We start from the raw sequence: 16,838 nt of genomic DNA, 5'->3' as shown, positions 1-16,838 counted from the left end.
GAAGAGCTCAGCTCTGGAGTGACACTTCAGTCAACTCTTGAAAGGAATCCCTTTGCCTTGATTCCAGACCACCTGGAAAACTGTTTGTAGGATAGGGTTTTTTCTATTGAAATAAATGAATCTTCCAGGTGAGTGTGTCTGAGTTGATAAGCAGTAAAATCCATTCTCAAGCCAATGCTACTTTCTTTCAGGTAATTTGCTAGTGTCTTCAGGTGCTACTGCAATGGTCAAAAGAAGTATATTAAAAAAAAAAAATTATCCAGCATCCTATAACAAGTTATGCAACCTATATAGGACCTGGTAAAATTGCCAATTTTTTTCCAGGAAATAACCAATCCCAAACTGATTCAGTACATTAATAAATTAGCTGAGACACTATTACAATTAGAATTTGATTGACATCATTAAGTTTCCTTCAGCTGGACAATGGCTTGGGGTCAGGGGGAAAATCCAGTAACTTAAAAATTCTTCCAAGCTGACAAAACTTACAGGATCAGAAACATGAAGGCTAAGTTAGTGCATTTCAGTTCCTGTTTTCCAAAATAAACACTACTTATATGAAATGTTTGAAGAAGAAATCTATATAAACATGCTAATAAAAAACTCCACCTTTCTTGACCAGGGAAATCACTAAAGAGTAATGTGAACTGTGCATGGAATGGCTCTATTTGTTACACACAACACAGTATTTTTTAACAAACTGCCAACAAAAGAAGTACATTTCTAGTGAGCTTTCTTAGGTTAATTTCCTCTCAAGACCAGAAGAGTGAAGCCAAAACGGTGAGAAAGGTATCTCCCTGCAGTGCTTAATATACAGATACTTTTTGATAGAGCTTTTTGGTGGAAAAGCAATGCTGAAGAGTCCTGGCTGTGACTAACCAATACCCTTCCCCTGGTCACCACAACACTAAGTACCATGAGGAATGTGAGCTCTAATCAACATCCTAAGAAAAACAAGCTTGGCCAAGACTTTTCAGAACAAATTCACTGCAATGTGGGTCTATGCACAGAATGGAATGGACATTTTGGTAGAAACATAATCACTGGACATCTTTTGAAGAGAACTGGACGTTTACTGGACAAAACTATTAGTTTTGTATTAGGGTTTCAATGGTTTTCCATTATGTAAACAAAATGTAGGACCCAGGTAAAGACATTCTTTCCCCTCACACACAAGCACAGGAAAGATGTCCTCTGCTGCCTACCTGGGGAGTGAGCCTTGGAAGAACACCTCTCACACAATGGGCTGTAACAATGAAAATCTAAAACCTAACTGCTTTCACAGCCACACTGCTAACAGAATAAAGTACATCATTTGGACTTCAGATAATTACCAGCCATCTCTGACACAAAACTAGGAATATGTTCTTTTTATTTTTGCCTCAGGTAGACAAATTTTCTTAAATGAAAACAGAAAATACAGTCTGACTCTACCTGGTATGAAAGGAGTGCATTTTCCAGCTTGAGGGAGAAAACACAGGGAAACCCTTCTTTATCTTGCTTCAAAGCTCTTTGGTAGTGGACAAAAAAAAGGAATCAAGTAGCTTCACGCACTTCAATTTCTCTCATTCTGCTGTCTCTTCCACTTACCTTTTTCTTTTGGTTTAAAATTAAACTGTTTTTCCTTATTTGCAAAACAAGAATATACTTTTGACTGAAAAAAAAGCCCCCTATGATTTCATAATCTGCTTCTAATTTGCATATTTATTCTCCAAATTCAAGAAAGGCTATGAGGGGTTATAAATAAGAAGGGGAGGAACACCTCTGAAAAAGATTCTCTCAGACAAAATACCAGATGCATATGGAAAAGACACTGGAAGTCAATCAAGACAATTCAGTTTGATTCTGTCAGAAGCAGTGTCACATTAATCACTACTGTGGAAAAGTGAGCTTCTTCTAACATAAAGGAAGGGCCAATTACATTCTCCCCAAATTTAGGAATGGCAGTTTTAATACATTCCAATCCATTTATTATTCCTAAACAAGTAGGAAAAATGTTACTATAAATCTCCATCATATCTTTAATATAACCAGGTGTTTATAGCTATGCACTTCAGGCGAGAGTTTCTGCCATTCATCCAGTACTTCTGCCTATTTAATCACATTTCATATATCCCATTTAGTCTCTTGCCTTCCCACGTGAAATTCCTTATAAGAGAATACAGTTAAAGAATGCCTGATGGAACTCCCTTGCATTTTATTATAAACCACCATTGAAACACTCGTGAGAATAATTTTGTGTGTTGATCATACACACCACAGATCAGACTCAACTTCTTTATCAACTGCCTAGCTGGTTTCGGGTTTTTTTGCTTTCTTTCTCCTTCTCCTTTCTATTCTTCTTCTCAAGTTTCTGCTACATTAGTCCACAAGCAATATCATTAGCTACATGATGCTATACCAAATATAAATCTCAGAAATAATCCTCCTTGTATTAGCCAGAGAGCTAATAATAATTAGTAAAGGGCTCTTTTTCTGAGACTTAGATTCTGGCATCTGAGTTCAGCTGTATTCACATTCAGAATATATGCTTTTTGTTACTGACATCTACATCCTCGGAGCTAACAATGTGTGATGGAGACAAAGTAAGACTTCCTGTGGTCACTGTAAACAGAAAATTTAATAATCAACATCAGACAGAAGAGCAAATGCTGTGAGCAGAGCATATTCCTTTGGTGTTGTTGTCTACAAGCCAATGAAAAGTAACCTTATCTAGATCTGAATAACTTTACTTGATGGTAAGTTCATAATACAGAAGTAAATTCCAAAACAAAATTACCTAAAAACATCCCAGCACAGTACTTTCAATTCAAATTAGAGATTTCAAATGGGAAAGCAAGCTTCTTGACATAGAATACAGCAGTATCAGTAACTTATAGGTATTATAATCAGTAGCCTTTTGAAACAAAACTCTGCAGGTCTTCTAGGCATGTTTCACTCAACATTGCCTTCTTCTCACAAGCTAAAGTAGACATACAAACCATGCATGCTTCACTTAAATATTTATGCTTCAGTATCTTGATGAACCAGAGGGCTGAATCACATGATTATAGTAAAACAGGGATTTCCAAGCTACTTTGTGCAATGGTTTCCCCCCCAAATGACCTCAACTGTTCACCCTGCCTCTCATAACTAGCCTGGGCACAACCCAATAATGTGTTTAAATGACTTCTGGTATAGCAAAACCTCCTGATCCACAATCATCTCTTATTCTTTTTGTTTAGCTAGTTATGCCCCAAAATTTGGAATGGACTGTATCAAATTTATCAAAAATAAACAGGCATGTTTTTCTTCTCACATTAAGAAACACCTATTTTAAGAAAACATTTGTATTTGTTCTCCACCATGATAAAACACTGTGCTACTCATAATTATTGTACTATAAAACATAATACAAGTAAGCAGTACTGAAAATTCACACATATTCTTAAGCACAGCCTCCATTTTGATATATGCATGCTTGTTTCACTGATCCTTACACAAGTTTCCTACATCATAGTAGCACTAATAGTAAATCAGTAGGAAGTTAATTTAACAAAAGAGCAGATAAATAACAGCACTTCAGGGGGTCTAAAAATTTTAAGAGGAAAAAAATTGCATAAACAGAAATATTTGGATTTTCCATAGAAATGTCATCTATTCAGGACTAGGAAGAATGGGAATGTTAATGATACTGATGCCTTAGAAGAGTGGCAGCTGATAGCCAGGTTACCCCTTTTCAATTTAGTATACAGATCTTCTCCAGGGTAAGCTCTTTTAGTACAAACACTGAAGTGCTGTTAACTAATATAACTACTTGGGAGTTACATCAGGTCATACTAAAAGGAGTGAGGTACGACTATGTTCTACAATTATAGTTTCTAACTGAACAGCAGTTTCAAATAAAATCTATCATCACCATGTTGAACCCACTGTATTTGTAGGCTTCAATAGCGAGACAATGATGTTCTGATTATCACCATTTAAACCAACAACATGCAGTAATAAAAACCAATCTTTTGTAAAAGAGTAAAATAAATACCTGCAGGACTGCCAGCATTTTCTCCTTGATGCAGCTGAATACCAGCAGAATCTATAGAGTTTACTGTAACTGTCTGTAGATTTGGCAATTGAGCAGTGCTTAGACTAACTGGAGTTGATGTCAACGCACCACCTGCTGCAACTTGACCAAGAGTGAGAGTCTGCACAGGGGTCAGAGTTATTTGTTGACCAGGTGCATTCTGAATTTGCAAGTTCTGCAAGTTCTGAACTCCTTGCACTTGAAATGTCTGCCAGGTTATCTGCCCAGAAGGGGTCACTGTTTGTGCCTGAATTAAGAAAGTTCCAGGATTCAGCTGCAGTTGAAGATTTTGAAGAGCTTGTTGAGATATACTTTGACTTGCTTGAACACCGTGGATTGTCTGCTGCGCAATACCTTGTACAATCTGGGCTTGACTGGTTGGCTGCTGCGACTCTTGTAGCTGTATGTGTTGTACAATTGGCTGTGCTGTGGAGACCTGAATATTCTGAGCCTGCGTGTCATCAGAGACTGATGTCTGGATGTAATTTCCCTGAAGATCAGAACCATGAACTTGGCCACTAGTTGTGGTCAAGTCATTTGCATTTTGTTCCAATATACTTGAACTGTCTATGGTAACGGGCAATTGTGATGAAGATGACGTTGGCACAAATAAGTCATTATCAGTGGCAGTTTCTGTAATTTCAGGAGAAACTTGCTCACCAGTCCTCTCAGAAGTATCTGAACTATCCATGGCCTGTCCAGTATTTATCAAGTGCCCATCTGCATTAATGCCTGCTGTCATGGTTTGAGAACCACTGCCAAGTCCCAGAGAATCTAGATCAACACTATTAATGGGTACAAAAGTAATATTCCCTGGCAGTCCAAGAGGGACATTAGCAACCACTTGTGCTTGGCCAGGGTAAGACGAACCACCAATTGCAACTCCCTGAACCTGGACTTGACCAGACTGACCAGATAGGATATTCTGAATATTAGCTGAAGATGTTCCAGAGGCAATGATGGTTTGATTCGAGCCAGGAATGATCTGAATTTGACCAGTTTCTTGATTTATACTGCTATTATCAGAAGAGGCTGCAAAGCCAAGTTGAACCTGCTGACCATCCGCCGTCTGGATCTGGGGTATTACTTGGTATTGTACGTTAGACACTGTACCATTCGACGAATCTGATCCTGGTGCAACAGAAAAGATTTGTTGATTTTGCAAACTCTGAATAGGAAGGACATACTGCCCACTTGAAGTTACTGTGGCAGCACCTGGAATCTGTACTATATTACCAGCTTCATCCTTTATAGTGGTAGGAGCTGCAGACAAGACCTCCCATCTGTTTGGACCTCCAGCTAATTGCACAGAAGCCAAATCCCCTGTCTGAATAAAAAGAAAAAAAGAAAACAAAAAATTAAAACAAATGTACAGACTATGTGTTACACCAGTCATACAATTCAGCACCAGATATTGATACACTACTGGAAAACATGCAGTACAGCTCATATGACCATCAGCAAATGGATCAAAACTACGAAACACAGATTTTATAAGGATCTCTTGCACAAGTCAGGCTAGCCAGCCTGCGGGTCGTGAGCTGCGCGTTGCTCGCGAACATGTCAAATGCAGCTCCTGTGTCACGGCTATGTCAGGTGACAGCAGCAGGGTTATTCTGGTGGCAGGGCTGCTGGGTAATCCAAACCCCTGGCTGTGGGAAGGAGAGAGCTGGCAGGGGCTGCTGGAGTTCTCATCACCAACCTGCCCTGAGACCCAGAAACACTCTTTGCCCAGCTAGGCACCTATTGCACACAAGTGGAGGAACCGCCATGAAACCAGTGCTGCCTCAATCTCCTGGAGCTCCACGGCCTTCCAACTCTGCTATTTGTGCATGTTGTGACTCCCAGCAGTACAGAGAATGTTAAGAAGTGATGTAGTCACACAGTTGGAAAGACAGGACAACCTCAGTTTGCTACACATAACACAAAGCTATAGTGCTTATAAGCTTGTAGGAGTTAGTTTTGCTAAGGAAGAAGACTTCTAGACGAAGAACTTTCACATTGAAATCCTATTTGTATTAGTCATATGCATCAGTTAGGAGGGGAAAAAAATCTATCTTCATTAAGTTGAACAATTAAGAACATTAAGAACAATGGAAAAGGCCAGTGTTTCAGAGTAGACTCCAGATGCTTAAAGAACCTATTATGCATTTGACTTTTTTTTTCAGTAAAGAAAAGGTAAATTGCACTTACCTTTCTTTACCAAAGCAAGCTTTTTCAGAATAGAGTATTAAGAATTAGATCTAACATCCTGCAATGCCTAGCACATATTCACATAATCAGCCAGCTTGGTATTGTAAGTAACCATCAATCTAAAAAATATGAGGTAAAATATCTCCTCATCTGTTCAACCATACTACAGTAAACCAATAGAATAACTTAATATTAGCAACATGTAACTAACTTGGTTGTCCTACAACCAATTCAGCTCTGTGAAAGAAATCTAGTCTCTCTGGCTGAGTCCAGAGGACATAGAAAGAACACTGGTTTGGCCTTCTGCACTCATCCTGTGATCACTCCTTGTAGAGAAGTTAACCAGAACAAATCACAACTTTTTTCTGATGCTGCATTCTGACTTCCTTTAGAACAAAACGAGGGCATGCAAAACACAGCACACATTTAATTCTTTCCTAACATAGCATTGAGACCTAGCCAGTCTGAAAGAATCCTGCAGTATGCACCTGAGTGAATTTAGTCCACAGCATTAGATGGGACTTTGCCAGTTTCACATTCTTATCCTATTCCAGCCCATAACACTACAATGTTTACAAGTAAAGGAAAAATAGTGTATTTAAGTCTGAGTGCTTACTAGAAGAAGTTTTACTGTGTTTACCTAGCTTCATTTTCAATAAGGAAACACAAATTGTGGTTCTAAATTCTTCTCAAGAACAGTAAAAATAATTATTGTGCAAAAAACAAAAGAATGCTATAGCCTTCTTCAGTCCTCAAAGACACAGACCATTGACTCTTATTAAGAGTTGGTCTCAGTGATCCATGGGGATTCTTTCCAGCTTAAAATATTCCGTGGTTCTTAAGTGTGATTCATAATTTTTCAGGTAGTATATTAGTAAATAGATTCCACATCACCAGAACAAAACTAATTTTATGGTCTTAATGCTTCAAGGAAAAGAAGCATAATAAGGAGAATAAGAATTCTCTTTTATTATTTTCTTTCCCGCTTATATTGATCAACCTTTCCTTTAAACATGACTGTTATATGTTTAAAGTGTGTCATTATAAAATAAATGTATCATACAATGTGCTGATAGCTGTTGGAACAAAAGAGCAATATAAACCATTACAAATCTGATGTAATTTCTCACTGATTGAAAACTATGTACAAGCAAATGTTGAAAGCTTAGGTTGAACTGGACTGATCTAATGTGCAGTAACACGTCTATGTCTACTCATATGTAACATCATCCACAGAAATACTTCAAAGGGAACCTGTCTCCTTAGTGATACGGAAATGACCTACTTTATTCTTCTCCCAAAACATATGTTGATTTCCATATTGGCATTTTCATTCTGGGCACACATCTCACGTTTTCATGATGTAGTGAAATCTTCCCTGAAAACCTGCTCTGCAGTGATTTTAGCATAATAGAGCCACTATTTTAGTAGATGCACTTGTCAGTCCATGGAGAAGTTCAGGGCAGCCACACATGAGGATAGGAAGCTATGCTACACATGCAACATAAAATGCCCGTTATTCACACTGCTCTTACAGCTGGCTGTATCAGACACCACCAGCTGAATCACGTGGAGGGAGGAGCAAAAAGAGGGTGAGGCTTTCAAGAAGCTATCTGGCAGCTATCAAAATTGCTAGCATTAAAGTATGAAAAAAACCCTATGGTAAAGAGTATTTGAGGATGATCTCTAATCTCAAATGGTCATCATCAGTCTGTCAAAACAAGATTGACTGTTATGTTCTTTCACGAAGTCTGTTGAGACAAGACGACATTTCTTGGACTTCTTTTCCTACTAACTAAAGAGTAATAACCATTCTTTACGTGCTCAGGCAATTAAGCACTTTTGTAGTAACTCAAAAGTTCTGCCACTCATACATGAGCAGCAATATCTGCAGCCCAGTCACTTACTCAGCTTTGTATTTAAAATACACTTTGTTTGCTGTCTCAGCCATCTGTGACAATTATTTAGAGGGTAGAGATAAAGCAACAGTTTCCTTATCAACTGATACTCAGGCAGCAGTTATTTGGCAGCTGTTCCTTTAAGAGAAGGCTGGACTGGTTCAATCCAAAGGCTGTTTCAAGAGGAAGGGACAAAGATCTGAGGAAAGTTCAGCACCACTCAGCCAAGGAGGAGAGAACAGGAAGCAACAGGGAATTCACTGGAAGCAGCATCAGGAAACAAGAAAAAGAGACAGGAACAGAGCAAAGAGAGTAGCTGACACATGGCATAGGATGAATTAAAATCAAATGATATGTCCACCTGAAGAAAGGTCAAGTACCAACAAAGAGTGAAAGCTACAACCACTGTTCAGCCTGTCTTTTGATTCTTTAACAGGCCTTGTATAATTTCCAGTGGCTAAAATAAAGAGATGTCTCTGAGAGAAAAGTCTCATCCCTGAAAAATCATAATAAAAAATAAATAAATAAAAATCTAGTAATTGTCTTGTTCAATATATTTAGAGAAAATTACAGCAACATTAAGTCAAATGTGAAAGGAGATAAGAGAAAGACAGAAGATAAAATACCTTTCAGAAGTGATCTAAACCATACTGAATGATAGGACTTAATAAAAAAATAAAATATGCTCCACCAAAGTAAAATGGAGAGGAGGAATGCAGAGAAAGACCCCTGTAAGAACTGGTATTTGTTGTAGACACCTGCATCTCAACATGTCAAATGTCATTAGCCATCAGTATGTTATTACAAAAGTCTACCAAACATTCATCTGTGCTGGTGGACAGCTTTTTACTGAACTTTTCATAAAGTCACTTTTGCCCCATTTAGCCCTGGAGCAAAAGCATCAGCAAAACCACCAGAGGTGGGAAGATAATGAGTCATGAGCTCCTAAACATTCAAAAATCACACACCTAATGAAGAAGATTGGACACTGCCTCATCCAAATTGTTGTTTTATGAAAGAGTTAGGGTTCTGATGCATGGGTTTAATAATACCATGTGTTTACCAAGCTACAGTAAACTATCTGTGCATTCTTAGATCATTACAAATGCAAGATAAAATGCACTTGCTTCAACTCTTTCATTAAAGTATGAGCCAATACATTCTATCTTGTATTTGCCATAGGTTAAAAACATGCTCAACATCAGTCACTGTGGTTCAGCTGACACAAAGCTGTTTGTTAAGACAAATTAATTCTGTTGCATGTTTCAGCCCTCTGCCAATGAAACCACTCAATTTAGAGAAATACTTCTGCCCAAATCAAATGTCTGGAAAAACAAAGAGCATTTTGGGGAAAAAACATATTATCCAGGGCTGCTTAAAATCTTATTTTAAAAGAAATTCCAATCTAGTGAAATATATCTAACTGTATTTCAGTTAAAGACCATCTACAACTTTTTGCTTGACATGGACAACTGGAGCCAAAACTTCAACAGTTTGTTATCAATCAGCAGAAGTTCAGAACTTTTCCAAATTAAGACAATACAATATCCCTGACCTTAGTAGAAACAAGGAAGCTGAAGTACTAAGAAACGAGGCATGGCAAGGAGGAGACATTTTTAACTAGATGACAGGTAACCTCTTTTGTTTATTAATTGCTAAATCTATATATGTATATGAATCTCAATGTAACTACATGCCAAACTAGCATTCTATGGAATGGTTTGTTTTCTTCCTGCTTTCAACTCAGCTGCTGAAGGGTCTATCAAATCATCAAGAGAAGAAGAAAGAGAACCTGGGATCAGTCAGTGTCACTGGTTGATCTTTGGGAAGGCATGGGAGCAAATAACCTTGAAAATAACCTTGAAAAAATTGACTTTCAAATAATCTTAAGGGGTAAAAAAAAACCCGTAGTGTTTAGAAGTAGTCAGCCTTCTACTTAGTCGGGGAAATAATGCTGAAATAACTAACCTCACCACGCCCTATGATGATAGTTTGATATCATATGGGTTATCAAACTCTGGAACACGCTGCCCAGAGAGAGAGTGGAGTCTCTAACCTTGGAGATATTCAAACCCCCTGGACACAGCTCTGAACAACTTCCTCTCACTGACAATACTCTGAGCAAGGAGGGACAGACCAGACATTCTCCAGACATCCTTACCAGCCTCAACTTTCTATAAAATCTTAGACTTCTTGCTAATGTTTAATATTAGAGAACGTTTTTGTCTATGCAGTTTTAAAATATGGAAATGTTTTAAACCATACATTTTCTTGCTTTCTCCAAAACTATTAGGAGAAATAAAACAAAATTTTTAAGAACATCCCTAAAGCACCTTCTAAAAGAACTCCAACACTTGGCTCTGATCCAGTATTAGAAAGACATAATTGGAATACAAAAACCAAAGAACATTTTAAAAGGTGAGCTTCTGGACAGCAGCAGGACAAATACACTGTTAGCCATCACATTCTAGTGAAACTTCTTTGTTTTGCAAAAGTAGAGAACAGAGAGAAGCAAGAAATTCCAGGCAGACTTTTCTATAGTGGCTGAACACATTCTGGTGCATCTGTTCACATCCCGAAACCTAGCATCAGGAAGCTATCTTATCACCCACAGAAGCAAAAATGGATGTCAGAATAATTCTGAACTTCCTCAAAATGACCATACAGGCCAGAAACCCAAGTAGTATGGTTAACTCTGACACACGTGGCACTCAAGCATATTTTTGCCTAGTGGATGGAAAACATGAAATTGAAAACGCCTTCCTCTTTTTCTCCATCCTGTCAGCACTATTCCTATTTCCTCCTAAACTGAGTTTAAACTAGGTGCATCTCAGATGGTTAACCTTCTGAGGCATAAACCTACTATAATTCCAGACTTTTATTAAATTCTGTGAAGCTCTGATACTCAATTCTAAGGCTCAAGATACGCCAAAGCAGTCTTAAAACACTCAACAACCTATACTTGCACAAGATACACAGAAATGCTTTGTCTACAACAGAGAAATTATACTCATCTTCCCCACATATGCTAATTATTAACCTGTCCAAAGGTTTTCAACATCTTGTTGGTAAGCAACATCACCAAATAAATCATATAAATAATTCCTCCCAACCTTGTTTTTTTTTACCCACATATGCTAATTATTAACCTGTCCAAAGGTTTTCAACATCTTGTTGGTAAGCAACACCACCAATAAATCATATAAATAATTCCTCCCAAACTTGTTTTTTTTTTTTTAATGCTAGTGAATCAGTGCAGCCCACTTCACACAAGGTGCATCTACACACCTTGGCTGGGGCAGTCATATCTGACAGCTCCCATTCTCTGGTGGCTATCAGAGCCAGCCTGCCACTCCTCCCAACTCACCCACCCTCCAGACCTCCCACACAGCCTCCAATCAGTCTTGCACCCCATCCTCACCTACCCAGTCCCACCCAGCACAACCATAAGAATGGCCCTTGGGAGCATAAGAGTTCCAGGACAGCCTTTAGCGGTGCATTACAATGAAGTAAGAGAACATAAACAACTGGTTATCACCTCAGCTTTATAGCTTCTTAAACAATCAGCTGATCATGCTACAACCATACAGCTGACCATTAAGGCTCTGCTTGACCTAAATATGTCTGCTCTTTTGTTTCCTCCATTATGTATAGCTTTACCATCTTCTGCTTTGCTTGTCATTTTCACCTAACACTAAAATCTTTGCAGATGTTTAAAATGAAACTAGAGTATTTATAACTAAACGAAAAAGAATCCTAAATATGAAAGTTTGAAGTGGAATTATTAGTCAAAGATAAATAGTGAAAAAGCAAAACCCAAACTAAAACTTCTCAGATTTTGAACTCCCAAGACAAAGATATCCTTAGAGGCCAAAACATGAGTTGTCATTCTAGGTCAGGCAGGTAGCAATATTCAAGGCAAAGTTCCCATGGCAAGTGTTTGAACCAACCATGGATGTAGCAGTATGGCAACCAAGGAAAAGATGCTCAGGTAAGTCAGCCACAAACTCAAGGCCATCTACATTAATACCAAACACCATCAGGCAACATACTGGTGTTGGTTGATCATTAGGCAGAGTAAATCACGGTGTCAAAGGTGAAAGACTGCAATCTTCATCAGTGCACAAAGACAAGATCAGCAGTAATGCCTGCTAGTGCCTCTCATCCAAAAAGAAATAGTTCCAACCAGAATCACTGGCCAAGCTGAAAACCTTACTAACTAAAGACAACCTGCCAGGTCACTGACAGGATGGAAAGGAGAAGAGGGTTGAGTTTAGTTCTGTCAATCGCCTTCATTTGCTTTCTATGACAAGCAGCTGCCATTTTGATCAGTCTTTTTACTTCCTCACTAATCCTTTCAGTAGTGTTACAGCAATGTCCATTCAAACAGCAGGCCTGGACTCAGACACCAATACAGAATCCTAGGATAATTTCAGCTGGAAAGGACCTCTGAAGGTCACCTGGTCCAACCCCTGGGCTCAAAAGCAGGGCCAGCTAGATCATTACAAACACAGTCACATTTGCTCCAGCTCTTCCCCATATCCCCTGCAATATTCCCTGCGTTCCTATGGGAGTTTTGCTGTTGCCTTTAAATCATACTGCTGGTCTCTTGGGGAGCAGCTGCAGCATATCATTTCAGCCAGAAAAGCAGTATGCTAGCCCAGCATGCTGGCTCCAGCTCTGCCAGTTTCTACCAAGCAAATGTCAGTAAAGCAGTAACAAATCAACCCTGAAACAGCAGCATGGCTATCCATTGATGTGCAGGCTCTTCAAGCACTTCTAAGAGGAAATACCTAGTTTGACTTCTACTATCCATTTGTGCAGACAGAGTTCTACCAGATGTTCAGCAGTCAGAACTGCAGTCCAAGTATAGAACATAACAGGAAAGAGCTGCCCTCCCACTGCTACATTAGGCACCATCACCCATGCACAGGTCTCAAACAGATTGACCTGCACCCCTGGGAAAGGGATGAGCATCACAAACTGCAGGAAGAGAATGATGTCTGTCTGTGCATATAGATTTCATTTTCCATATGACTTATGAGGTACCTACAATAAGAGAATGATGTCTGTCTGTGCATATAGATTTCATTTTCCATATGACTTATGAGATACCCACAATGTAAGACTTTTTAGCTTCCTCCTTCTTCCACCCTCCAATATGATAAATACGGAGGACCAGAAAAAAAAAGAAAAAGACTCTTTATTGCACTAAATCTCTTTCATTCTTCTGTTTCTCACAAAGGATGTGTTTCGGGGCCTTTAGTCCCTCCCCTCTCTTTATTAAGGTCATATTAATTAACTCCAGTGTCTAGTTCAGCTACTGTTAGGTATCTCCTTCAATTTATATTTAGTTTCCACCCAAAATATTCTGAATCATTCAAGAGTTAGGTTGTAGGAGTGTAAAAATTATCAGAATGCTATAACCTAACTCACAGAAGATATGTAGGAAGGGCCTATCTGCACGTATGGAAAGTAGTGACTGAGCTTATATTCAATTAAGTTTTCAACTAAGATTTTGACTTCTCTCGAATTGCATTTGCTTTCCCCTGAAAAGCCTCTTAAACATTAACACAACAACATATTAACTTAATAGGAGTAAAGAAGTATCACAACAAATCTCTTTTGCCCATTTTGAACTGCCAGGAACCATTTGTCCTGCGCCAGCATTCTAGTATCCTGTCAGACCTACTGCTCATCCTAATCAATCAATCCATCCCCAAGATGCACAATTCCAGCTGTACAGCGAGAACAACCTTGGAGGTCCATACAGGAAAGCAAGCAATCATTTAAACATCATCTGTTTTTCAGCATGCTTATGCTCTTCAGCACTGTATGCATCCAGTACTATGAAAGAAATCTTAAGAGCTATCAGGCACTTTAAAACATCTAGAAAGATTTTTTTAAAACACACTGCTTGAGCAAATAAATAGGTTTGGCAGAAAGGATGCTTGAAAGGGGTTGGAATCCTAATATATTTTCGGGCTCTGTCATTAGTCTACAACCTGCTGTATGACCTCAGACAGCTATTTTGCTTCAGCCTCCCTTTATGTAAAGTAAGCTGTAAGGTACAGAGGAAAAGTATTTTAAAGTTTAACAAGTATTTAGAAACTTCTATCAGTAACACTTTGACATTTGTTAAAAGCTTGATAAAGCCACTTCATTTACCAGTACAATGCTTTGCAGTTTTTCTTCCTATTAGCAAAATCCTAACACCATACAAGGCTGTTGCACAGCAAGGTTAAAAAACAAGACATGCTTTAAAAGAAGAAAAATAAAAAAGCACATTTTTTCCAATTTTAAAGATGGTTTTGTAAAAACAAATTAGAGGCAATATGTGCAATTTTCCAAGGGCCAAGGCCAGAAAATTACATCACGTCATTTTAGAAGATATTTTTGAACTCTCTTTTAATATGCCAGTATTTTTAGGTATCAGTTATTTAGAAATGCATAATCGCTTTGAATTTTACGAGATTTAGCTAGACCAATTAAGGAACAGGAGTTTTCATTAGGCTTTTGTTCTGGGGATTGTTAAACTAGCTTCAGCAAGAATACATTTCTAGTCTGCAAGATCCATCTCATCACACCAGGTCCCGAGGTCATCAAGGCTCCTTTCAGAGGCAACGGTGCATGAGAGATAAGGACAGAAAATGCTACGAGGAACCGCATGATAACCCTCCTTAGAAAAACAGCGCGGTACAGGAAGCAGCTTTCCACCACCGCGTTCGCTTCTAAACAGCCATTTTACTTCACTACATCCTTCCCTACAGCCAGCCTTCATTTTGTGTTCCTGCCTGGCTGCGCGGTTCCAGGCTGACAGCCTAGCGAGGATACCGGGGGCGCGCTCAGGTGGAGGTGAGATGCCTCCCAGCCTCTCCGGGTTCCGAGAGAGCCGTTCCGGTGCCAGGGTCGGGGGAGGGAGGCTTCCCGCCTCCCCCCGTTTTTGAAAGTAAATGAAGGCGCCGCTCCCAATGGCGGGGGAGGGGGGAGCTTGGCTCCCTCCTCCTCCCGGGAGCCCGGCTCCTCCTGGAGAGGCAGGGGAGCCCGGGGACCCCTCTCCTGGCAGGTCGGCCCTGCTATCGTCCCTCCCCCCGGGCGGGCAGTGCCGTGTGTCCCGTCCCTCCCCCCGGGCGGGCGGGCTGGCTGTGCTGTCTCTCCCCCCGGCAGGCCGTGCGAGAGCGGCGGGGCGGGCACTCACCGCTCCGGCAGAGTGAGAGGCAGCGGCGGCGGCGGCGGCCTCATCCTCCTCCGGCGACGGCGGGCCGATCTTGCTGCAGGTGGCCGCCAGCAGAGCGAGCGGTGACGGCTGCGCGTCCTACCCACAATGGGCGGGTTCAGGGAGAGAAGGGGGGTGGCGGTTAGTGCGGGACAGCGACCGGGCTCCTCGCAGACGCGCACACAGGAAGCGGCGGCGGCACCGGCTCCGCAGCCGCTCACAACGTGTCACCCGGGGGAGGGGGGAAGGGGCCCCGCCGGGCCTGCGCTCACCTGCGGGGCGGCCGCCCCGGCGGAGGCCGAGGCGGCGCCGTTGCCGTGCTGGAGATACTCGCTGTGGCTGCTGCTGTCCACGTCTAAGGCAGCCATTTCCTCTTGTTTCACGGGCTTCTCGGGAGCTGCGGGCACAGCGGGGAGGGGGAGGGGAGAGTCACTGACGGGAGCGATCACCCCCCTCCCTCTCTCTCCCTCCCTCCCTTCCTCCCTCCCTCCCTCTCCCCCCCCTAACCCCAGCGCTCCCCCCGCCCTCCCGCACGGAGCCCTCCTCCTCCTCCTCCTCCTCCTCCCCGTGCTGCTGCCCCTGCCCCTCTTCTCCCTCCTCCCCCTGCTCCTCCTGCTGCTGCTCTCAGTGCCGCTCTCGCCTCGCTCGCACACGGACGCTCCGGGGCCGGAGCGGGGACGCGCAGGGCCGGAGCAGGAGCGGGGAGCCCCCGGGGCGGCTCGGTCGGTGCGTACGTACCGGTCATGGTGTGAGTGCGAGCGGCCGGCTGGCTGGCTGGCTGGGCGGGAGGCAGGCAGGCAGGCTGGCTCGCACACAGGCCCTGCTGGCTGGGGCTAGGCGGCTGCCGCCGGGGACATGCTTATTGTGCTCACGGCGGGCTGAAGCGGCGGCGGCGGCCCGAGCCTACTCCGGGTTTTTTTTCCTATTTTGATTGACGGTGCGGGAAAGCCGAAAGGTGGGGCTTGCCGCGGGAGAGGGGGCCCGGCCGACCCCGCCGCCCGCCGCTCGCACGGGCCGCCCGGGCTGCCAGTCAGCCGCCGGGGGCGGGGGGGGCGCCCCATGCCGGGGCGGCTTCCTGTTTGCCAGGGCTAGTGCGGGGAACAATGAGCGGGACCCGCCGGGAGGCCGCGGCCCGCGCCCGCCGGGGACCCGCCGTCCCGGGAGGCGGCACCGCCGCCGCGCTCCCCTGACACCGCGGGGCCCGACCGCCCGCACGGGTCAGCGCACAGGCACCGCTGCGCGGCGGTGGCGCTATGCCCCCCGCGCCCCCGCCGCTGTTGTGCCCGGGGGGCGCCGGGCCAGGGCTGCGATCTTTCGAAGTCTCCCCGCCGGGGCTGTCACTCACGGCCGGCGACGGCCGCGGCTCCGGGGTGGCGGCCGAGCAGCGCCCGGCCGGCGGACAGCGCCGCCGCGCTTTGTCCCTCGGGCGCTAAGATGTCGGCGCGGCGGCCCCAGGGGAGCCGGCCCGCCC

General features: G+C 42.7%; 1 protein-coding gene across 2 annotated transcripts in view; it reads right to left on the bottom strand.

Annotated features, from left to right (window-relative positions):
- The window catches only part of SP3 (Sp3 transcription factor), a 34,940-nt gene extending 18,113 nt beyond the window's left edge, over positions 1 to 16,827 (bottom strand). Inside the window, exons 1-5 of one of the 2 annotated variants that reach the window (XM_039722984.1) lie at positions 16,106 to 16,827; positions 15,640 to 15,764; positions 15,350 to 15,466; positions 5,297 to 5,387; positions 4,022 to 5,191 (exon numbers count right to left, since the gene is read on the bottom strand). In XM_039722984.1, coding sequence (XP_039578918.1) covers positions 4,022 to 5,191; positions 5,297 to 5,387; positions 15,350 to 15,466; positions 15,640 to 15,764; positions 16,106 to 16,112 — 1,510 coding nt within the window. In that variant the 5' untranslated portion in view covers positions 16,113 to 16,827. Of the gene's footprint in view, positions 1 to 4,021; positions 5,388 to 15,349; positions 15,467 to 15,639; positions 15,765 to 16,105 lie in introns of both variants that reach the window. The other variant, XM_039722890.1, reaches the window with a different exon arrangement.
- Between the last annotated feature and the right edge of the window lie 11 nt (positions 16,828 to 16,838).

Source organism: Passer montanus, unplaced genomic scaffold (genome assembly GCF_014805655.1).
Source record: "Passer montanus isolate IOZ18808 unplaced genomic scaffold, ASM1480565v1 scaffold1, whole genome shotgun sequence".
Classification (NCBI taxonomy): Eukaryota; Metazoa; Chordata; class Aves; order Passeriformes; family Passeridae; genus Passer; species Passer montanus.
This window is presented reverse-complemented; position numbering and strand designations above follow the sequence as displayed.